The sequence below is a fragment of the Pelobates fuscus genome, chromosome 4 (genome assembly GCF_036172605.1).
Source record: "Pelobates fuscus isolate aPelFus1 chromosome 4, aPelFus1.pri, whole genome shotgun sequence".
Lineage (NCBI taxonomy): Eukaryota > Metazoa > Chordata > Amphibia > Anura > Pelobatidae > Pelobates > Pelobates fuscus.
In genome coordinates, this window is record NC_086320.1 from 341,783,616 (window position 1) to 341,808,210 (window position 24,595).

At 41.5% G+C, this 24,595-nt stretch overlaps 1 protein-coding gene across 1 annotated transcript in view; it reads right to left on the reverse strand.

Annotated features, from left to right (window-relative positions):
- LOC134609082 (uncharacterized) overlaps positions 1-24,595 on the reverse strand; it is a 414,098-nt gene that overhangs the window by 96,992 nt on the left and 292,511 nt on the right. Inside the window, exon 9 of the mRNA XM_063452473.1 lies at positions 10,792-10,845. Within this exon, the coding sequence (XP_063308543.1) occupies positions 10,792-10,845 (54 nt within the window). The remainder of the gene's footprint in view (positions 1-10,791; positions 10,846-24,595) is intronic.

Genomic DNA, 24,595 nt, shown 5'->3' on the forward strand with positions numbered 1-24,595 from the left:
GAAACATACTGATACATAATAGCAGCTCAGGTAAGTTGAAGTCTGGATCAGACAGATCCAACTGGCTGTAATGACACAGCTGGGTAAACACCACAGGATTCAATCCGAACAAAGTAATAAATCAATACACTCAAAGGGGTCGCCCTACAGACTAATCCTTATAATAAATGAAACCTGTAAGCTCGAGGAGGTCTCCTAACAACTCGGCACAAAAAGCTCCGACATACCAAACTAGACAAACTAAAGGGTCTCTCGATAAGTTTACAGATGCCCATAGGTATACTGAAAGCTTCTTAAACCGGATAAAAAAAATATCCTAGATACCAGACTAAACCAGCTGAAGTGTCCCTTAATATAAAGTCAAAAACCATCCTCAATTCAATAAAAAGCTAATCATCTCTAATGTGCACTCACATCCCAAATGCACACCCCTGAAAACATGCTCGAAAGTAATACACCCAAACAGACATACAATGAAAAACGCCCAAAAGACGTTTCAACTCCAAATAATGCTCCTTCATCTGGGGCGTACACTTAGGAATGTTAAGGACAAGGTGGTTTGTTTGTTTTTTTAAATGTTTTTTTTTTTTTTTAACACTTTCCCACATGGAATTACAAGTACTTTCCAACATTTGATAAGATACACATATCTTATTAACACAGGGTTTATCTGGTTTGGTCTTCTTTATTGAAGATACTTATTTTATTAGAAGTATAGGAGTTTAAGCATGAATGGGATATGCATAAGGCTATCCTAACTATAAGATAAGGCCAGGGACTAATGAAAGTACCGTATATACTCGAGTATAAGCCGAGTTTTTCAGCACATTTTTTGTGCTGAAAAACCCCAACCCGGCTTATACTCGAGTCAATAGTCTGTATTATGGCAATTTACATTGCCATAATACAGACTGGGGGCTGGCAGAGCTGTAACTTACCTGTCCTGCAGCTCCTGTCAGCTCTCTCCTCCTCCGCGCCGTCCGTTCAGCACCTCGGTCAGCTCCCAGTGTAAGTCTCGCGAGAACCGCGGCTCTCGCGAGACTTACAGTGGGAGCTGACAGAAGAGCTGAACGGACGGCGCGGAGGAGGAGAGAGCTGACAGGAGCTGCAGGACAGGTAAGTTACAGCTCTGACAACCCCCTCCCCCCCACTGAACTGCCAATGCTGGACCACCAGGGAAGGAGAGCCCCCCTCCCTGCCATGTATCAAGCAGGGAGGGGGGACGAAAAAAATATATAGTAATAATAAAATTAAAAAATAATAATTAAATTAAATAATACATATTAATAAAAAATAATAATAATTAAATTAAATAAAATAATAATAAATAATAATAATAAAAAAATTAAAATAATAAAAAATAAATGGAAAAAAATTGCCCACCCCCCACCAGGGCTCTGCAACACACACACACACACCACTCATACACACACACACACTGCACTCATACACGCTGCACTCATACACACACGCTGCACTCATACACACACACGCTGCACTCATACACACACACGCTGCACTCATACACACACACGCTGCACTCATACACACACTGCATTCATATACTCACACTGCATTCATTATATACACACTGTAAATAAATATTCAATCAATATATTTTTTTTAGGATCTAATTTTATTTAGAAATTTACCAGTAGCTGCTGCATTTCCCACCCTAGTCTTATACTCGAGTCAATACGTTTTCCCAGTTTTTTTGGGTAAAATTAGGGGCCTCGGTTTATATTCTGGTCGGCTTATACTCGAGTATATACGGTATTTAAAAAAAAAAAATGGGCAGACTAGATGGGCCGAATGGTTCTTCTCTGCCGTCACATTCTATGTTTATATATAGTTTATGAGACAATATAATCCAAATTAATCAGTTTATTTTTTTTTAAACATCTGGCATCTCTGGTATCAGTAGGAATAAAATATAAAAACAGTAATAGTTCTAAATATGGCCTAAATTTATTTATTGTTGTTGGCTAAGCTTTCCAAATTATTTTATATTTTTTGATAAAGTTTTAAAACGATTTAATTTTATGAAAAACATTAGAACTTGTATGTTTTGAAACATTATTTTATATATATATATATATATATATATATATATATATATTTATATTTGAGGGATGGAAGGGGGCAGTGTATTAAAATGGGGGAGAGAGTGGGGCTGTGTATTAGAGTGGTGAAGGGGGGTGGTGGGGAGGCAGAGTATTAATTTGGGGAGGAAAGGGGGCAGTGTATTAAATTGGGGGAGGGAGGGGGCAGTGTATTAAATTGGAGGGAGGGCAGTGCATTCAATTAAGAGTGGTGAAAGTGGGGGCAGTATATTAAATTAGGGGAGGGAAGGGGCAGTGTATTAAATTGGGGGAGGGAGGGCAGTGTACTCCATTAGAGTGGAGGGAGGAGGGGCAGTGTATTAGATCAAGGGGCAGTGTATTAGATTGGATTTGAGGACATGTATTGGATTTGTGGGCAGTGTATTAGAATGGGGAGAGGGGGCAGTGCATTAGTTTGGGTCTGCAAGAAGGCACTGAACACTCCCTATGGAGATGCTGATTGGCCACGCAGCTTTTTGCCACACATGCAAAAAAGCCTCCCAATGCTTTTCTATGGGATTTGCTGAGATCATCAAGTTTAATGATCTCAGTCAAAGTGAGGAACACACTCATATGACTTCAAAATCAACAAGATAATGTAATTTGTTTTTTACAGCTGTGCAGCAGCATACATTCACCATCTCAGTCCCAATAACAAACTTTCCTTAATATGTCAAGGTAGTTGGACTGAAACATTGGTTATATGCAAATGCACATCTCCTTAAAAACAATTTGCTCTTTTGTTTACTTTGCCATACGAGAGTGAGAACGTCCAGTGTCAGTTAGGTGACATTTCACACTGTATTTTTCTAAATCAATCTATGTTTCTATGAAAACTGAATTTATTTATTTTTTGCAGCCCACGTAAACGTAAACCTTATTTATTAAGCCCGTCTTTGAGTTTGAAAAGCTTGCTGTAGATAGTTGTAATTCCTTGAAAAATGTGCTATGTTGGACTTAGACGTCCACAGATTTTTGGTTTATCATACTACACAATAAAGGAACTACAACTATCTACAAAGACCTGTAAATGCACCTTTCTTTAACTATATATATGTATAACTTGTAGTGCATCTCATTATTTACCCATGCTCCATGCGAGCAGCCATCTTAACGGACCACTATAGGCACCCAAACCCCTTCAGCTCAATGAAGTGGTCTGGGTGCCAGGTCCCTCTAGTTTTAACCCTGCAGCTGAAAACATAGCAGTTTCAGAGAAACTGCTATGCTTACACTGAGGGTTAATCCAGCCTCTAGTGGCTGTCTCACTGACAGCCACTAGAGGCCGCTTCCGCGATTCTCACTGTGAAAATCACAGTGAGAAGACGCTGACGTCCATAGGAAAGCATTGAGTAATGCTTTCCTATGGGTGGTTTGAATGCGCATTTGGCACTGACGTCAAGGAGAGTTCCCCAGCGCCGAGGCAGCCCGGCGCTGGAGAAAGGTAAGTGGCTGAAGGGGTTTTAACCCCTTCAACCCAGTGGGAGGGGGCCATTAGGGTGGGGGGGACCTAAGGACTACATAGTGCCAGGAAAACGAGTTTGTTTTCCTGGCACTATAGTGGTCCTTTAATTCGTCTTTTGTCAGAATTACCATTTGTCTGTTAAGAACTAAGGTCTGAAACTATACCAGATTGCATTTTTAGGATCTCCTATGCTTGCTCATGATTTCAGGATCCATGAACTTCCACTAACTCTTAGCCACCATGTTTTTTGGAATAATGAGCTGTGCATCCAACCAAATAGGCTTTAAGATGGCTGTGCCCATAAAGTGGAATTAAGCTAGGTGATAGAGTCATTTACTTATTTATATATATACCACACAATAATACCAATCAGTAACATAATCTTTTATTTTAAATAATTAAACATGGTATCTGCTTTCCTTCAATAACTGCTAGAAACGGAGTAGACACATTTTTTTTTCTAAAGGCAATGTTTTATGTTATTATAATCAACATTGAATCGCCAAGACATAATATCAATCTGACTGAATGATAACTTGGAACAATGGCAAACTAGTAAATGGGAATATTACACAATTTATCAGAGAGATTTTTATTTTTCCTCCTTTTTCAGCCTATACTCCCTCCACCCCATGGGGTTACATTTTTTTGAGTGGGTGGTTGCATGTTATACTGATAGCGTAGTGGAATCACATTTTTAAAAAAAGTTTATTATAAAAATAAATACCTATATTAACATTTATTTTTTATTTTTTTGCCTTTTTCAGTTGGAAATGGTCAATGAAGTACATGAATTAAATATAATATGATGTTTTTGAATAGATTCTAAAGCTGACTCTCTCTTATATTTTGAATATATTTTATACTTCTTTGAAACATCTATTGGTTTTCCTATGAGCAAGAACTGCGGAGTCCGAAACATGTTCGGTTTCTGTATTGACTCCCCTGTGATGCAGTTCTATGTTTCTGTGTCCTGACTGCCAATACAGTTTTGTCTTGCTTCACATTTTGCTGACCGTGGCATAGTTTTCTTTACCCAGTGTGCCTTTTGAGATGTCCAAAACAGTTTGAGACCTTCAAATTATGCATAGTCTTAGCACATAAAATGGCATTTCCGGGGGGCGGAGCTAGCAGCGCAACGGAGCAGTCGCATATCCTGGAGCTCCGGCTCAAACATAATCAGACTACACTTTATATGGGGGAATCTGAACCCAGAAGGACCCGCATACAGCATAACCAGCACCGAGTAGACTATGGGTCAAAGCAGACAAAGGCTCCCATGGCAGGGATATTGGAGATATGCTGCGGACCACGCACCAGGCCGCATGGTCCAAAATGGCGCTGGCAGACGACCTCACCTCGTATTCATTGGAGGACTTCACTGCGGATCTAATGGAAGGGGCCTCTTCCAGACCCACACCAGACCGCAATGAGGAAGCCAAGTCGACCGGGGATCCGGTCACTGCAAACCAAATTAAACAAATGCTGGCGGAGCTCCGCAAGGATCTGGCGGCAGATTTGGCCTACTTCAAAGAGGCCATAGAGGGCGCCACGGCTAAAATTAGCAAACTAGAGGCCTGCTCGAGTACCCAGGATACCAGACTCACCAAAGTGGAACAAAGAGTAATGGACCTGGAGGCACGGCAAAATACCACTACAGACAGGCTGGATGCCCTAGAGGACCAAAGACGACGATATAACGTAAAAATTCAGGGGATACCGGAGACTGCCACCCTCACCGAACTACCCCACTATATTAGGCGCCTCCTCGGGTTCCTGCTACCTTCAAAACGGGTTAAAGCTTTGAAGTTAGATGGGCTCTTCCGAATACCAAAGCCAGCACGGGCCCCTGCTACTGCGCCGGCGGACCTAATTCTGAGGTTCCAGTCACTAACAGACAAAGCTTCCCTCCTGGCCGCGATAAAGGGGAAAACTCCCTTTCTGTTCGAGGGCACAGAATTAAAACTCTTCCCAGACCTCACCAAGAGTACACTTACCTGGCGGAAATCCTTGCAGCCGCTCCTACAGCACCTCTGAGCCAGAGAGACTCCCTGCCACTGGGAGCACCGCGAGCTGTGTCCTTTACCTACGACGGGACAACCCACAAGGCACAAAGCTATGAAGAACTGAAATCCCTCCTGATGTCAGCGGGTATACTACAAGCGGTACCACCGAATGGAACAGGACTGTCCTGGCTAAACCCTGCTACGGTACGAGAGTTCACCCCGAGGGAGCCCCAGAGACCATCGCCTACCACAGGCGCCACCTGAAACGTCAGAAGACACTCAGCGCAGGGGGACAACCTGCTCCGTTGCCCATGTAGACAAAAGCCGGCACAACTTAGGACTGCAATACTTTTTACTAAAGTTCTTTTTGTTTTATTTTAAGTTTTAGTTACAAATTAGGTTGGCTGTATATATCACTTAACCCACTCTACTAACTGACGCCAACCTCCATCTGACAGGGCTCTGCCGACAGCTAGAAGGCACTAACACACACACTTTGACACTCATTCACGCCAACAACGTGAGTCACTCGCACACAGCAAGAAGCCTTCACACTACGAGACCTGAACCAGACTGTCACTTATACAGAAATCTCCCCCACAGCTCACAGGGGACCTTACACCTATGCTCACTTACACACTTGTCAGGCAGGGGGTGATACCCTAAGTGGTCATCATCCACAAGGACCATAACAGAGACGGCACACCCACATAGGGGAACAGAGCTGCCCAACACAACTGCTTAACCTATTATAAATATAAAAATGTGTATTGTCCACAGATGTCACCTATGTTTTATTGTTGATAAATCAGCAGACACAAGCTGTCGTGGCATTGTTTGCTACCATGTTTTATTTTACGCACAATAAATAAAGAATTTTGTTAAAAAAATGGCATTTCCAACAAAAGAGGGCTAAAGATGGCCACCCCCACAGAGCATTGGTAAGTCAGGCAATTTACTGAAAACAGTTATTTACATGCATTCATTAAAAAAAACAAATGACAAGACTACATCACATTTAGTTTTATATTTCCAGTAATGATAAAAAAAATAATGTTTTTTCTTTAATTGTTTCTTAAAGCGGCACTGTCATGCCGAATCCCGTTTTTTTTTTAACCCCCCTCCCGCCTCCACTACATCCAATTGACCCCCTAGTCACCCCCAAATGCCCCTATGCCCCCCACATTACCTCTTTTTAAATCTGTATCTTCTGCCCCGATCTTTATTCAGGGCGCCGCCATCTTTGTGTGGGTAGGTGAAGTCCCTATGGGACACGTCATCTACCCACATTAGACAGACTGTGAGATTCCCGCACATGCCCAGTGAAACACCTGGACATGCGAACGGGAATTTCACCTATTCATTCATTCATCAGACAGACGAATGAATGAATAGAAAAAATCAGACGAACAAACTAACACTGAGTATCAGTGTTCGTTTGTTCGATCAGTTTATTACAAGGAGGGAGCTACCGACGTGCAGCTCCCTCCTTGTAATATGTAAAGACAGAAGCGGTGGGGAGCTGTGCTCCCCACCACTTCATAAGCCCCCCAGGTCCCCCCCCTCACTCTATGGGGGTCAATATGACCCCCATAATAGCACAAGGGAGATTAAAATCTCCCCAATGCCCCTACTCGCTATACCGCGAGTAGGGGCATGTCCACTAAACAGTGAGCAGCCTGTGGCTGCTCACTGTAAAAACATAAATGGTAATAAGGGAGGGGGGACCTACTGTCCTCCCCCCTGGCCCCCACCCCTGCGCGGTGGGTGGGGGCACTAATAAAATAATAAGGGGGGGGACCTACTGTCCTCCCCCCCGGCCCCCACCCCTGCGCGGTGGGTGGGGGCCCTAATAAAACAATAAGGGGGGGACCTACTGTCCTCCCCCGGCCCCCACTCCTGCGTGGTGGGTGGGGGCCCTAATAAAACAATAAGGGGGGGGGACCTACTGTCCTCCCCCCCCCGGCCCCCACCCCTGCGCGGTGGGTGGGGGCCCTAATAAAATAATAAGGGGGGGGGACCTACTGTCCTCCCCCCCCTGGCCCCCACCCCTGCGCGGTGGGTGGGGGCCCTAATAAAATAATAAAAGGGGGGGGGACCTACTGTCCTCCCCCCTGGCCCCCACCCCTGAGCGCTGGGTGGGGGCCCTAAATAAAGTTAGGGGGGGGGGGACCTACTGTCCTCCCCCCTGGCCCCCACCCCTGCTTGGTGGGTGGGGGCCCTAAATAAAGATAGGGGGGGGACCTACTGTTCTCCCCCCTGGCCCCCACCCCTGCGCGGTGGGTGGGGGCCCTAATAAAATAATAAGGGGGGGGACCTACTGTCCTCCCCCCTGGCCCCCACCCCTGAGCGGTGGGTGGGGGCCCTAAATAAAGATAGGGGGGGGACCTACTGTCCTCCCCCCTGGCCCCCACCCCTGCGCGGTGGGTGGGGGCCCTAATAAAACAATAAGGGGGGGACCTACTGTCCTCCCCCCTGGCCCCCACCCCTGAGCGGTGGGTGGGGGCCCTAAATGAACCCCCCCCCATCAAGGTGACTAGGGGTCCCAAGCCCCTAGTCACCCCCCCCCACCCCAAAACATTCTAACCCCTACCTACCCCCCTCACCCTAAAAATAGTGAGGGGGGAATAAAATAACTAACCTGTAAAAAAAATAATTAAACTTACCATTTGACGTCTTCTTTTTTCTAAATTCTTCTTTCTTCAGCCCCCAAAAAGGCCAAATAAAAATCCATCATACCCGTCGCACTTTAAAAAAAAAAAAAAAAAAAAAAAAATTAATCCATGTTCACCCATGGAGGGCACGCCGCGTACTGAGCTCCGCAGGGCGGGTCAAGGCTTATATAGCCTTGCCCCGCCCTGCAATTAGGCTTAGAACACACTGATTGGTTGGTTTAAGCCAATCAGAGTGCTCTGTGTCATTTTACAAGCGTGGGAAAATTCCAAAGAACTTTCCCACGCTTGTAAAATGACACAGAGCACTGTGATAGGATGGTTTTCAAGCCATCCAATCACAGTGCTCTGTGTAATTTTACAAGCTTGGGAAAGTTCTTTGGAATTTTCCCACGCTTGTAAAATGACACAGAGCACTGTGATTGGATGGCTTGAAAACCATCCTATCACAGTGCTCTGTGTCATTTTACAAGCGTGGGAAAGTTCTTTGGAATTTTCCCACGCTTGTAAAATGACACAGAGCACTCTGATAGAATGGTTTTCAAGCCATCCAATCACAGTGCTCTGTGTAATTTTACAAGCTTGGGAAAGTTCTTTGGAATTTTCCCACGCTTGTAAAATGACACAGAGCACTGTGATTGGATGGCTTGAAATCCATCCTATCACAGTGCTCTGTGTCATTTTACAAGCGTGGGAAAGTTCTTTGGAATTTTCACACGCTTGTAAAATGACACAGAGCACTGTGATTGGATGGCTTGAAAAACATCCAATCACAGTGATCTGTCATTTTACACAGCGTGGGAAAGTTCTTTTGAATTTTCCCACGCTGTGTAAAATGACACAGAGCACTCTGATTGGCTTAAACCAACCAATCAGTGTGTTCTAAGCCTAATTGCAGGGCGGGGCAAGGCTATATAAGCCTTGATCCGCCCTGCGGAGCTCAGTACGCGGCGTGCCCTCCATGGGTGAACATGGGTTAATTTTTTTTTGCGCTCGGTTTTTTTTTGTTTTTTTTTAAAGTGCGACGGGTATGATGGATTTTTATTTGGCTTTTTTGGGGGCTGAAGAAAGAAGAATTTAGAAAAAAGAAGACGTCAAATGGTAAGTTTAATTTTTTTTTTTTACAGGTTAGTTATTTTATTCCCCCCTCACTATTTTTAGGGTGAGGGGGGTAGGTAGGGGATAGAATGTTTTGGGTGGGGGGGGTGACTAGGGGCTTGGGACCCCTAGTCACCTTAATGGGGGGGGGTTCATTTAGGGCCCCCACCCACCGCTCAGGGGTGGGGGCCAGGGGGGGAGGACAGTAGGTCCCCCCCTTATTATTTTATTAGGGGCCCCACCCACAGCGCAGGGGTGGGGGCCAGGGGGGGAGGACAGTAGGTCCCCCCCCTTATTATTTTACTAGGGCCCCCACCCACCGCGCAGGGGTGGGGGCTAGGGGGGGAGGACAGTAGGTCCCCCCCCTTATTATTTTATTAGGGCCCCCACCCACAGCGCAGGGGTGGGGGCCAGGGGGGGAGGACAGTAGGTCCCCCCCCTTATTATTTTATTAGGGCCCCCACCCACAGCGCAGGGGTGGGGGCCAGGGGGGGAGGACAGTAGGTCCCCCCCCTTATTATTTTATTAGGGCCCCCACCCACAGCGCAGGGGTGGAGGCCAGGGGGGAGGACAGTAGGTCCCCCCCCTTATTATTTTATTAGGGCCCCCACCCACCGCGCAGGGGTGGGGGCCAGGGGGAGGACAGTAGGTCCCCCCATCTTTAACCCCCGCGCAGGGGGGGGGGGGTTATTAGGTGTTTTTTTTTTACAGTGAGCAGCCACAGGCTGCTCACTGCTTACTAGACATGCCCCTACTCGCGGTATAGCGAGTAGGGGCATATTATTTACTAATACTAAGTAATCTTTACTTAGTATTAGTACATTTGGCTTCAAGACCAATTCAGGTCTTTCAGCCTTTTAGTAGATAGCTCCCTGATACCGTGGGAATTAGGGAGTTATCTACTAAGCGGCTGCAAGATGCAGCCACAGCAATGAATAGGATCGGAGTTTCATTCATTAGAATGAAATTCCGATACGATCAAAGTACCGAATTGCATCCTAACACCAATGGAGAAACTCTTCTCATTCTGTTAGGATGCAATTCGGCAGTTTTTCCGGCGTTCTGTCTAAGTGACAGGACTTTCGGCAATACTGACAGGAAGTATTGTGGGAACTGGGAGGAAAGCTAGGGATCATGGGAAAATTGCTCTGACCAGCGGAAATGAAGCACACTTTGCTCCTCCGCTGGTCAGAGCTGGTCAAGCGGAGGAATCCTCCATAAGGCAAAGAGTCCCTACTTTGTCTTATAATTTTAAAGAAAACTAAAGAAGAATGGAAGAAAAGAATAACAGATCCTGAGAGAGGCGGAGAAGAGGAAGAGATTGAGGAAAGGTAAGTTCGGCATGACAGTGCCTCTTTAAGCTCGGTGAGAAAACACTCAAACGACATAATACTCTTGTCTATATTCTACAACATTGAAAATGTAGAATAAATATATAAAGTCCTTACCTGGATTACTTCATCATCCTCTTCAAGCAGGACCTCCAAAATTTCCGAGGCAACCTAAAAAACAAAGGTAAGAATCGTTACAATTGGATTCTGCAAAATGTGGAATGTCATGAAAATTGTATTTTTTCACACGTAAACTCTCCCTTTTTTATACATTCTTCACTACAAAGAAAATTTTTAGACATTTTAAATCTCAAAGGATCAGCAGCTCCCACGTTATGTGTTACAGTATCTGACAGATGCTTATTTACCTGGGTTAAATTTATGCTGCCGGTCACCCCAAAGTCAAAATGTCATTGTAAGGTGAGCTAAGGTCTCACTGGTGACCTCATTAACCATGATAACAGGAGGGGAAAGAATATATCTAAGGATTCATGGAATCTTAGAGGATCACAGATGCACATATCAAATAATGAATTTCAAGGGGATTCTACTTTCTATTTTGAAAAAGGCTCTAAAATTATTATTTAGACTACCTCGATGACAGCCGCTTTCTTATTCAATGGCTCCATCAAGCCATATTTTTCATTTATTATTGAAACATCGGATATCAAAGTCACCCGTTGCACTGACATTTTTCTTGTGTTTTTAGACATGTTTACGAAACTCAAATTACACCAACTTTATGATTATGTAATGGTGAGATATAAAAGCCGTCAGCAGGTAAAGAGGTATAAAACTATGATGAATTCTATCCATATTACGTTTTTAATACCAATATATAAATTAACAATGACTGTATGCAAACATTAATTGCTTCCTTTGAAGACAATTTCCCAAGTCATCATTAATTTATGTGAACTATGAAAGCTAATCTTTACTGTATAAAGCCTTTTCAAAGATAAACTATTAGTACTCTGGGTTCTGCACATTTCAGACACAGCGTGTCATTTTAGATTAATAAATCTGCAAGGAGTTATTTCCCTTCCATGTCCAAATATTAAATTAGAGTGCTGTCTAACCCTCTCTTATTTGTTTATTTTGTCAAATATTTCATTAAAGAAAAGAAAGAGCAGGATTCTATTCCAGCTAAAATTCTGATTTTTTTTCCAGATGACAATGGATTACAGCCGCGGAGACATAAACAATAATTGCGTTACCATTGTGCATGGCATAGCTTCTGTAATGAATACAATTTGTTTTCAGAAGGCCATTGACTTTTTACATTAATATGAAAATGTACATTTAACAGGAGAGCTACAAACATCACTAAAAAGACAATGAACGAGACAAAGGGAAAAGTAACCATTCTCGGAGTAAAATTACAATGTAACGAACGTGTCAGCCACAGAACACTAAAACATAGCTAGAAACTGGGGTAACAAAAAAAAAACAAAAAAAACACACCAAAACACAATTAGAAATGACATTAAGTGTGCATGGTGACTTTTTTCAGTTCCAGGAACAGATCTAAGCGGAGCGTAAGTAAAAAATACATAGCTATCTACAGTCCGTGGATTCAGTAACTTATTATAAAATTAATATGACATGGTTTTACAGCAGGCCTATTTATTATTAATATTAATTCTATTCTAGTACATTTACAAGCCAAGCATACATATCTAACAATAATTATACAAAATGTGGGCCCACAAGTGTGTTTACTTTCAAAACTTTCTAAGAGAAGGACCATGTATCTCTCAGCAGAAGGAGCATTCCACTCCCACTACATGGTGGACAGACTCATGTTCCGTGAGAAGTTTTCTCCTGTCTTAATGCTACATTAATATTTATTTAGCTATAATATCAATCACAGTTATCTTGGAAAATATTAGGTAAACATAAGTGATGTTTTCATCTATTTGAAATGTAAATTATTTATTCATTTATAAAATATGTTACCAGGATGGATACATTGAAATTTCTCTAGTTTTCAAGTATGTCCAGGGTCCACAAAACATTGCATTGTTACAATAGGATACAATATTAGAAAAAATACAAACACATATATATATACACACAAACACACACACATATATATATATATTTAAAACATAACAGATAATAAATATATTCAACCATGGCAGGTGTATTCTGTGCTAAGGTATACTGCCATAGATCTCTTAATCGATTTTAGATTGAATGAAGATTTGACTGCGTCCCTGAGGTAATTCCATAATTGCGGTGCTCTGTAGGAAAAGGAGGATCGAGCCACTTTATTTTTGTATTGCAGTATGCTAAATATCGTGCTAGTACTGGATCGGAGGTTATAGGAGGTGGGAACAGCCGGGGAGAGCATTCTACTCAGCTAGGGTGAGAGCTTCCCAGAAAAGCTCTTATGCACAAGGCTGGAAAGATTAAGAGTGCGTCGGGATTCCAGCGACAGCCAGTTTAGCTCTTTTAACATGTCACAGTGGTGGGTAAATGTTGGTAAATTGTAAAATTCTACTTAATTTTGTTACTTTCAGCCATGCCTGGACTGGCCATCGGGCATACTGGGTAAATGCACACTAAACACCAAACATCACACTACACCCCTCACATGCACACAATACACCCCAAACATCACCCTACACCCCTCACATGCACACCCTACACCCCAAATATAACACTACATCCCAAACACCCCACTGCACTACTCACATGCACACACTACACCCCAAACACCACACTGTATCCATCACATACACACACTAAACCCCAATCAGCACACTACACCCCACTGCACCCCTCACATGCACACACTAAACCCCAAACATCACACTACACCCCAAACAACCCACTGCACCCCTCACATGCACACAATACACCCCGAACATCACACTACACCCCAAACATCACACTACACCCCACTGCACATCTCACATGCACACACTAAACCACAAACATCACACTACACCCCAAACAACCCACTGCACCCCTCACATGCACACAATACACCCCGAACATCACACTACACCCCAAACACCACACTGCACTCCAAACATCACACTACACCACACTGCACATCTTACATGCACACGCTAAACCGCAAACATCACACTACACCCCACACACCCCACACATGCACACACTATACCCCACACATTACACTACACCCCTCACACACACACACACTGCACTTCAAAGATCACAGAGCACCCCAAGCACACACACACACACATGGTCTCCACTTCCTTGTTTCAAATAAAAAAGACTGCCTTTTAGAAGAAACCTCAGGTGTGCCTGGATATTTCTGTTTCTGACATTTGATCTCTTCAGGGATTGGACCTCCCTTTCTGGAGCACCCTGCAAGAAATATTTCCCCTTTTTTAGTGTGTGTATTACACTCTTGGTTTTTTTCAGACACATATTCACTCACTGACAGACAGACTCATTCACTGACAGAGTCACACTCACAGATGCACACATTCATATTCACTGATAGACACCCACTGGTACTAACATACCCACACTCTCTTTATCACACACTCTCAAATTATAATTATTATTTTTTTAATTTTAATTTAAATCCACCCAGCCTCCCTACCTTTGGGAAAGCTGGAGTGGATTCCTTCCCTGAGATCCGGTGGGGCTGATGTCCCTGGGGTCCAGGAAGGTAGGAAGGCAGACGCAAAGTAGAGGCGACGAGGGAGCTGTGATCTCCTTGCGCTTCTCTGCTCCTTTAGTGATGGCGGGGCCTTAGTGACATCATATTCCGGCTCCCGGCATCACTGCTGAGCGAGCAAGGAGAGCACACAGATCAGCACTCCTTCGCCACCCAGCTAGAATATGAGCAACCTCATGCCTCTGGGAGCTCTAAGGTGGCCAGCCGACTAGTTCTTGGGCCCCCCATAAAAGAGGCTAAAAATACATCTGCTGGGCAAATGGGGCAATGTTTTTTGCCGCCCCCTGGAACGTGCCGCCCAAGGCAAATGCATGGTTCGCCTCCCACTAAATACAGCCCTGTGCTCAACCCCTTCTGCATTCTCAAAGAAAATCTCAAAACCATTAACACAAGTTTGTCTTTTCAGAACCGTCTGTCTTCCTTACATATTTTATTATTTATTAATCTATTTTATCCAGCCAAAAAGTAAAATAAAAAAAAAAAAGGAAATCCATATTTCCTTTCTCTTATCCAAAACTTTGCATGGCTACATATCTAACGTACTGGATTTTATGATGGGTAATCCAATCATGTTCTATTTTTCAAATGTAAACACAATGTCGGAGAATAACCACACTCCTCTGTGTTAAGTGGAAATGTTAAAATAAAGCTTCCTAGGATTCAATTAAAGAAAACATCAAATTATACTTATTTTCTGGGCTACATTTAAGGCTGACAGTGATTTTAAAACAAATCTTTACCTGCTAATGGGCTTTAGAAACCACTTAGCGAACATTATATGATGGCAAAACTACAGTACCACATGCACTCTGTACGAAAGACTATTACAGTTCACAGTTAAGGTTAACAGTGTTGATTTTCTTAGATCTAACATGAAGACCATTATGGCAATGCATTAAGCTTTTTAAAATGGAGTGCAACCTACAAATAATCTCAAAAGTCAATGCTACAACCCTTACAACTGTAAGTAAAATGTGTTTACTTTAAAAAAAAAAAAAAAATTAAAATTTATTTTCTCAGATATGGGAACTTTGTGATTACTTTGGAACTTGGATAAAAATGTAGCACAACTATTTATCAATGAAGATAACCAATAGCCAAGTGATCTCAAGGACCCATTTGCTATTGGTTCCTGAGACTTGGTACATTACCGATTTAGATAACTATAAACAAATTAGTTTTACATGCTTCCATGTTATATAACAGTATGCTTTTGGTTTATCTTGTAACAGGTGAATCTTGGCAAAGTCCATTTCATTCTTAATGAGCTGAATGCTTGGCAAAATCAAGTGTAATTTATGACACCAAAGTCATACCCAGATGCTTGACGTCTAACATGTAGTTGGGATAAAAAAACAAGAGAGGAAATATTAGAGGTGGACCAGGTCCACATCAAAATTCCTAAAGGGTTACAGAGATATCAGAAGGGCATGAACCCCATACAATATTTAAAGCAAAAGAAAAGACTAGAGTGAAATGGTTGTTCCACTAGAGATGGAAAAATTGGACACCCATCCCACCAGAAGATATCTCTAGGGTATTAAAAATAATTATATGGTATAACCTTTATTAAGCCGCTAACGGGCAAAACAAAACAAAGTGTAAATAACAGTGACACACTCGTGAAAATTCAAGTGAATTAAAAGCTGGGTAGATGCAATGTGGGTATCGTCTAGAGGTAGTGAAAGTGGCAACGGTATCAAAGATGAAGTTAAAGTACAAAGTACAGTATATAGTACAGTATAGACTAAATCAGATATCGCGTAGCCCACATTCCTCTAGACTTAGATACTCACAGTCTGTAGGACTTTTTAGGTAACTCGGCTATAGAGGTGGGACTGGACCTGTTACATAGACTCCAGTGTATTTTTTTGATTATAATAAATACATCGGTACTAGATCTATTGTGCAGTATTCATCTAACTATGCACATAGAAACACGAGTCTGAAGTAAACTGAAGGAGAGTGTATACCAATAAAATCACTCTCTGCTTAAGTCGAGTGATAATACATAGGGCGCTGTTTTATCAATAAAAAACGTAATAGCGACATCTATGCATATATATGTATACACAATATAGGCTAGTGGGTACTATTTCTGATATCCATAAGTCTCCTTGTATTGAAAATAGTATCCTGGAGATAATTATGATAGCAGACAAATAGTAATACACTTAATGAGTAGAGCAGTGGAGGAAATATCTCAGTATATCAAAAACAGAAGCAAGTGCATAGGTATAGATTGGAGATGTGAGTGAGGAGATTGGTATAGCAGAGTGAACCATATATAGAATGGCACCCGCCAACCTCACTAGTCTCTCCCAAAAACAGAGGCCACTAAAGGAAATATACTGCTAATGCATATTAATAATAGAGTCAAAAGGTCTAACTCATAGACATATTCCCTACACACTGCTGCTTCAAGGCAGCCTATCACTAATTGGAATAAATAAACTTGCTAACTGGCTGAAAGGAGTAGCTACTTGCAAGGCAGCCTAGCACTGGAACGCCCTGGTAAGCTATCAAGCTGGCTGAAGAAAATATAACTCAGTCTATCTCCTGTTGCTGTAAATAGCTGCTGCTGCTATTGCCATCCTGCAGACAGTCTAATATTCCAAATCCCTGAACGTTAGGTTCAATAATCTCCTTCGGTACTAATTCCCCCAATATAACATAGCCGGCTGCATCCCCCAGCATTAAAACAAAACAGAAAACGGCAAACGCTCGACGCGCGTTTCGGCGAAGTAACACGCCTTTATCAAGAGCTCCTGGTACAGCTGTAGGGAGGTAAGTATATACCGGGGCCGAGCCCGCCCATACCTTAATGCGCTCCAATCGGCTAAGCTCAGGAGTAGCTGGGGGCGGGGCTATGGCCCGATCAAGTCCGCCTCATTCAGAATGTTTCATCGAGATGTCACGTGCCTCATGTGTTTAACTATCACCATGGTAATGTAGCCGGGCACATTATATGCGCACGCAATGTAGAAAGTGCGTCTGCGCAAGGACCTTAATTTAAAGGTACATCCCCTTCATTGGCTACGTAGGTGAAAAACATGAACAAACTACATCTTGACATGAATCTGGGTAGTATTTATAGTTCTCTGTTGTAGGAGAACCATCTTATTCAAGAACAGATAGTATATATATGCCTGATTAACATTAGATCCTAATGATAGTTCTCTAGTGAAGGAGATTCATCTTCTTTACAGGGACAGATAGACTGTAGAGCAAGATCACAGTTTATACATAGTATGCAACTATATTGGATCCTCTCTCATAAATCACCATTAATCCCCATTTGGACGAATGGTCACTTATTATGTCATAAAGTTGAATTGTGGTGTGGCTAGGGATGCCCCTAGGTCCCACATGATGTTAATTAGGCAAAAAGGACCCAGTGAATCAGAAGTCCATCAGGTATATTCTTTAGATAAATTACCCAGAGTGGTAGACTATTAGCAAATTGTGTATCTTTACCTATAAATGAACAAAGATATCTATATAAATATCTAAATGTTCTGTGGTCATCGTCATATTGGACTAGATCGGTACCAGGTTAAGGTGTAGATACCAAAAAATTATTACAAATAATAATCAATACAATTATAATTATAGATGGACAATGTATGCAGGTCAAACAGGAAGGGGGGTTATTTTTATACTTAGGGAGATTTATTTACATATATATTTACATTTTTGTTGTTATTTATTTATTTATTTACACGGTCAATGTCGCTGTATCCTAACGACTCGAGCACCGTTGTCCCAGGATAGCAACCTTCTACTGCCTGCCCAAAATCCACAAGAACACACAATACCCACCGGGTCGTCCCATCGTCTCTGGTGTTGACAACTTAACACAGAATGGCAGCCTTTACATTGAGAAAATACTTAGACCCTTTGTGGAACAACTCCCCTCATACATCAGGGATACGAAACAGGCACTCTCACTGTTCTCGAGTCTCCATCTACCGACGTCAGCAAAGCTTTGCAGTTTGGACGTCGAGGCTCTATACTCCTCAATTCCCCATGAACGAGGTATTGAACATACAAAATACTTTTTGGATCAGAGAGGTCCAAAGCACACTCCTCACACTAAGTTTGTACTCAAACTATTGGGCTACATTTTGTCTCATAACTACTTCCTATTTCATGACAAATTCTTTCACCAAATAAGGGGGACGGCAATGGGTACGGCGTGTGCGCCCTCCTATGCCAATCTCCATCTTGGCTGGTGGGAGTCACAAGTCATGAAATCCAATACCCTCTCGATCTATATACCAAAAATACGTACATGGTTCAGGTATATAGATGACATCTTTATTGTCTGGTTGGGTGTGGAAGAGGAATTTAACGAATTTGTCTCCTTATTAAACATCAATGAGGAAAACCTCAGATTTACGGCGGAATTTGGGGGACAAACTTTGAATTTACTGGATATGACCATCTCTATCAATACGAATGGCTCTCTGAGAACAACTCTCTTTAAGAAGCCAACAGCATCCAACGCACTTTTGAGATGGGATAGCTTTCACCCTAGACCATTAAAGCAGGGTATACCGGTAGGACAATACCTGAGGGTTCGTAGGAACTGTACAGATGTATCGGATTTCAAGATAAAAGCAGCCCTATTGAGACAACAATTTCGAGAAAACGGCTACCCGAATAAATGCCTTAAAAGGGCATACAAGAGAGCCCTCGAAATAGACAGAGACGATCTTATTTTAGATCAACCTAAACCAACACCGCCAAATAAATCGATCCGTATGATTGGAACTTTCGACACAGGATGGAATACAGTGAAGAAGTCAATTGAGAAATTTTGGCCTATTCTCCTGAAGGACGCCCATCTTAAAGACGTCCTTAGCCCTAGAGCAACCATTACAGCACACAGAGGCAAAAACCTCCGTGATATGTTGGTACCGAGTCATTTTTCAATGAAACTAAGTAAAACGACCTGGCTGGGCCGAAACCCTCCCTGTGGTTCATTTAGGTGTGGTAGATGTGTTGCATGCAAACACATCCTACGGGATTCAAAAAAAGTCCAAGATAGCGATGGACAACAGACTTTTGAAATCACCCACTTTTTTAATTGCAACACAGCCGGCTTGGTATACCTTCTTACCTGCAGCTGCAAAATGCTGTATGTGGGTAAAACCTTTAGACCGTTCAAGGAACGGATCAAAGAACACGTAAGATCCCCAAAAAATCGCATGGAAACCCCAATCTCTAGATCAATCTCTAAAACTTTCATGATGGTGTCTCCAGTGAGATTAGGTTCTGCGGATTAGAATGGGTTAAGCGTGATCAGAGACGAGGAGATTTCGACAAACTCCTACGTCAAAAGGAGTGTAGGTGGATATACAAACTTAAAACTCTGAGTCCAAAAGGCCTGAATGAAGGCTTCTCCTTTTCCCCTTACATTTAACCGTCATTTGATGGCTAAGCTTTTAGTGTTCGAGTCGTTAGGATACAGCGACATTGACCGTGTAAATAAATAAATAAATAACAAAAATGTAAATATATATGTAAATAAATCTCCCTAAGTATAAAAATAACCCCCCTTCCTGTTTGACCTGCATACATTGTCCATCTATAATTATAATTGTATTGATTATTATTTGTAATAATTTTTTGGTATCTACACCTTAACCTGGTACCGATCTAGTACAATATGACGATGACCACAGAACATTTAGATATTTATATAGATATCTTTGTTCATTTATAGGTAAAGATACACAATTTGCTAATAGTCTACCACTCTGGGTAATTTACCTAAAGAATATACCTGATGGACTTCTGATTCACTGGGTCCTTTTTGCCTAATTAACATCATGTGGGACCTAGGGGCATCCCTAGCAACACCACAATTCAACTTTATGACATAATAAGTGACCATTCGTCCAAATGGGGATTAATGGTGATTTATGAGAGAGGATCCAATATAGTTGCATACTATGTATAAACTGTGATCTTGCTCTACAGTCTATCTGTCCCTGTAAAGAAGATGAATCTCCTTCACTAGAGAACTATGTAACAATATGTGTATATATATATATATATATATATATATATATATATATATATATATATGTATTTTTTTGTCAATCACTTTTTATTTGGGTAGAGTGCCAACATACATGGCACAAGATTTAAAATGACAATGGAGAATAGCCAGCAGTGTGAATACATTTATCAGCACTCAGATTCTTCATACCTCATTTTTTTTCCCATGAGAACAATGCTACGGTTACAACAATAATAAGCAAATAAAAGGCAACACACACTACATAGTGTGAATCCTGTAGTCTGCACAATAACGAAAAATAAGATATTCACTGTATGGTAAGTATTCCACACCTCTTCGATTAACTAGTAGGGAGTTACAAATGAAAGAACTTGATGTACTAGCTTCTACCCTGGTCTACCAAGAGAAATGAAAATTTAATGAAAAACTGAAAAATCCAAATATTAGGCTACATTAGTCGAGTAGTAGGTTGCATGTACGAACTGTATCTAAGTCGTGCATACATATTTGGTGTAAGTAAAAAAAATATAGCAGTACAAAATATACCAGGGAACGTGTGTATGTTAAGATGAAGTAGCATCACTACCACTAACCAAGGGGACACGGGGGGATTGTGAGACTAGTGAGAAGGTGAATCTCTCTCATGGCTGGTAAAAGCACCCGCTGTAGCAAGGTAACCCACAGAAAAGGTCACTCAATACCCGGATAATGAATAGTGAGACAAACATGTAACTTTGTGTATTAAAGCAAAATAAACATTAGTAAAACAATAAAAAACATAGGGGCATAACAGAATTCCTGTGGTTTAGTAGTTGCTCAGGTCGGTGCCCCCAGTCTCTCTCCACTTTTGGGGATAAAAGGTACTGTTCGCTCAGGATCCCACAGATGGGAGGGCAAAGGCTGGGGTCAAAGGCTTTTAGGGGAATCACCAATGCTTGAAACAATTATGAGACCTCAGTCAAGGAGGTAAGTCTCAATGTGATGCCTTCTTTGACAACTGTTAAGGATCTTGGTGGTGACCTTCGGAATTCTATACCTGCTTACCATAGTGGCTAGTCACAGGACTGAAACGGGGTCTTGCCCCACACAGCTGCCAGAATAAGTTTTTGTCACTTATACAGTGCTTTTCCAAACTGCTAAGGAAGTGGGGGTGGTGCCTTGAGAAGTTCTGTACTTTACTGCACACAAGCTATTCTAGTTAGGTTACATGGTTCTATCCCAATAAATATCTGGCTGTGTGAGGTGTGCTTGTTCCCCAGCTATACTGTCATTGAGATCCGACAGCGCAGGTAGTACACTGTTCACAGGTAGGGATATATTATAGATAGGTGGGGATGTGTCAGAACACCCCCTTCTCTGTGTAAGTATAGGGGGTCATCATGTCTGGTTTTCGACTCTTTTCCAAATGTCCTCTAAATGCTAGATCAGTATAATACATTAACAAAACCAAGACAAAAACAAATCGAAATACAGAGATGCAGAATGCCATATTCCTAATCATAGACTGTATGTGTATGTACTGAAAAATAATATACAACACAGTAGTATATTAGGGCCCTCACAAATTTTCCACCTTGTGAAATTCAACATGCAGTAACCATACACAACCAACAGCTGATTTGATTCCACCAAAAAACTATAATATATGAACCATGGTGCAAATATATTAAATTACAATTGGCCACTGTGTTAAACGAACACTCCAAGCACCATAACCACTACAGCTCATTGCAGTTGTCAAGGTCCCAGGAGTGCCCTAATGCTCCCCTCCCTTTGTGAGGAGTCCAACAATTTTCAAAGGGTTTGACTTCTTACCTGGAGTCTGCCCAGATACCACTCTCCCTTCCACTACAAACACCAGAGAGCCGGAAGTTCCTAAGCAGGGCTTAGCTTATAAGGCAATTTTTACTTTGTGTTAAGATATGTATAGGAAGATTTAAGCTGCTCCTTAAACGTTTTCTTTTAATTCAAGTATTACTGACTATTGATTTAAGTTGTGATGGAAGCCAAACCACCAGACTAGCTTTCGTCAATTATGTGTATATGCTTTGCACAGTAGATCATTCATTGTCTCAGCTGAAGCTCTCAGACACAGAAGGCTTGGTAACTAGCGGCAACCCAGGCATAAGGGCAAACCATTTTAAATAAATAATGTTTAACAGCTTCAGATAACAAACATTGATGCAAATACATGAATATATATGCTATATGTTATTATTTTAGTTACGTATAACAATTTAAGTTATTTTCCAAATATGCGTTATTAACCTATTAAGCTAGAGGTAGTGCGTCTTGCAATGATGTGTCCATTACGGATGTATTTCTAATGGTAAATAACACAATCAGTTTTGATAGGACTGTTAAACTAATCTGACAAGTTATTGTTTTAAACATGAAATCTTAATCTGGATGGAAATATATTAAAACAAAAACCACCAGCAAGAGTGAGTCTGTACATTTAAAAAAAAAAAAAAAATCATGCGTTAAAGGCACACTATAGGCACCTAGACCACTTCATCCCATTAAAGTGGTTTGGGCGCACTGTCCCTGGTCACTTAGCCCTGCAACTGTAATGGTTGCAGTTATAGATAAACTGCAATAATAACCTTAACTCCACCTCTATGCTTCTGGGTCCTTGGCAGACTTTTGGTCCGTTTATTGATGCTGGACGTCCTCATGTTTTGCATGTGGACATCCAGCGTCTGCTAAAACCCCATAGGAAAGAACTGATATAATGCTTTCCAACGCGCATTAGATCCCCTACATTGGCTGACGTTGACAGAAGAGGAGGCAGAGCCTAACCCAGCACTGAGTGACATCTGCTCTGGAATCAGGTAAGTGACAAAAGTGTTTTTAACCCTTTAAACTCCAAGGGGGGAGGCACTATAGAGTACTGTAGTGCTAAGATTACAACTTTGTATTCCTAGCACTATTACCGACTATTGCTTTAAATTGTGATGTCAGACATGAGAGTCAGTTCAGGGTGCTCTAAGCACCAAGCACGTTGAAGTAATGTAAATTGCTGATGGTACTTAGGCTGACCTTTTAAAGTGATCATACAGTCATTCACAATGTCAGATTGAATCTTTAGGAAAAACTACAATTACGTTATAGAGACGTCTTTACAGGTTTAACCCCTTAAGGACCAAACTTCTGGAATAAAAGGGAATCATGACATGTCACACATGTCGTGTGTCCTTAAGGGGTTAAAGATATACGTAAAATTCCCAGTTGTGACAGATTCACTTTAAAAGTAAAAATCACAAACCTAAATGATGGCAAACTTTAAATTGTCTTAACACAAAACACAGTTAACGCAGTAACAGACTGACTTTGCTAAATTAAGCTCTGTAAACGCCATCCATCCAGCCATAAGCTAAACTGAAAGCTTCTATCAAATTACGAGATTAAAACAATATGATTTGTATCTTTAATTTTGTTAGCCGAAAGCTGTGGAACACTATCAGCTAATGTTAGGAAAAGTTTCATTAGTAAGAAAAAACTATTGATTGCATTAAGTGGGTTTAACACATCTTTTCATTCTGTGGCACATTAAATGGTAACAATTATCTTTTCAGACATCCTGTATAGCTCCAAGACTTTTTTTTTTTCCTTGATAGAAAAATAGAAATGTTCTTTTGTGTGTGTGTGTGAGATTTTGGGTTTTTTTTTACCATTAAAATAAAGAAAGCAAAAGTGTCTGTATTTTCAGTCGTAACAGATTGAAGGAGAAGGTCAGTCAATTGAACAAGCAATACAAGGTAAAAACAATACAAACACACACAGATAAAAAGAGGAGAGCGCCAAAACACATTTGTTTGTTCACTAACAACAAACTGAACAGATCTGACAACGGAATGTCAAAATTAGGAAAAAACAAGATTAAATCCAGCTACAGTTCTCTCTGGGCTATTTTAGCATAGAATGTTCAATTTGCCTGAATTTGCCGTTTAGTGAGTAAAATGCACAGCACATTTTACATGATTGCAAAATCAAAGAGAATTATATATTTACAGTTGGGCCAACAGGCCAAGTGTTTGAGAGGTGAAAAGACTAAAAGGCCACTTAAGAGGACACAATTGAAAATTACCGTAGCTGTTTTAAAGAAAACTGAAATGGATGTTATCCTTGATTGTCATGCACAGAGAGGAATGGGGTAAGGAATACGTACAACTACTAGCATAATAGCTTTTGTAATGAACAACTGACTAGCACAAGACAAAAAT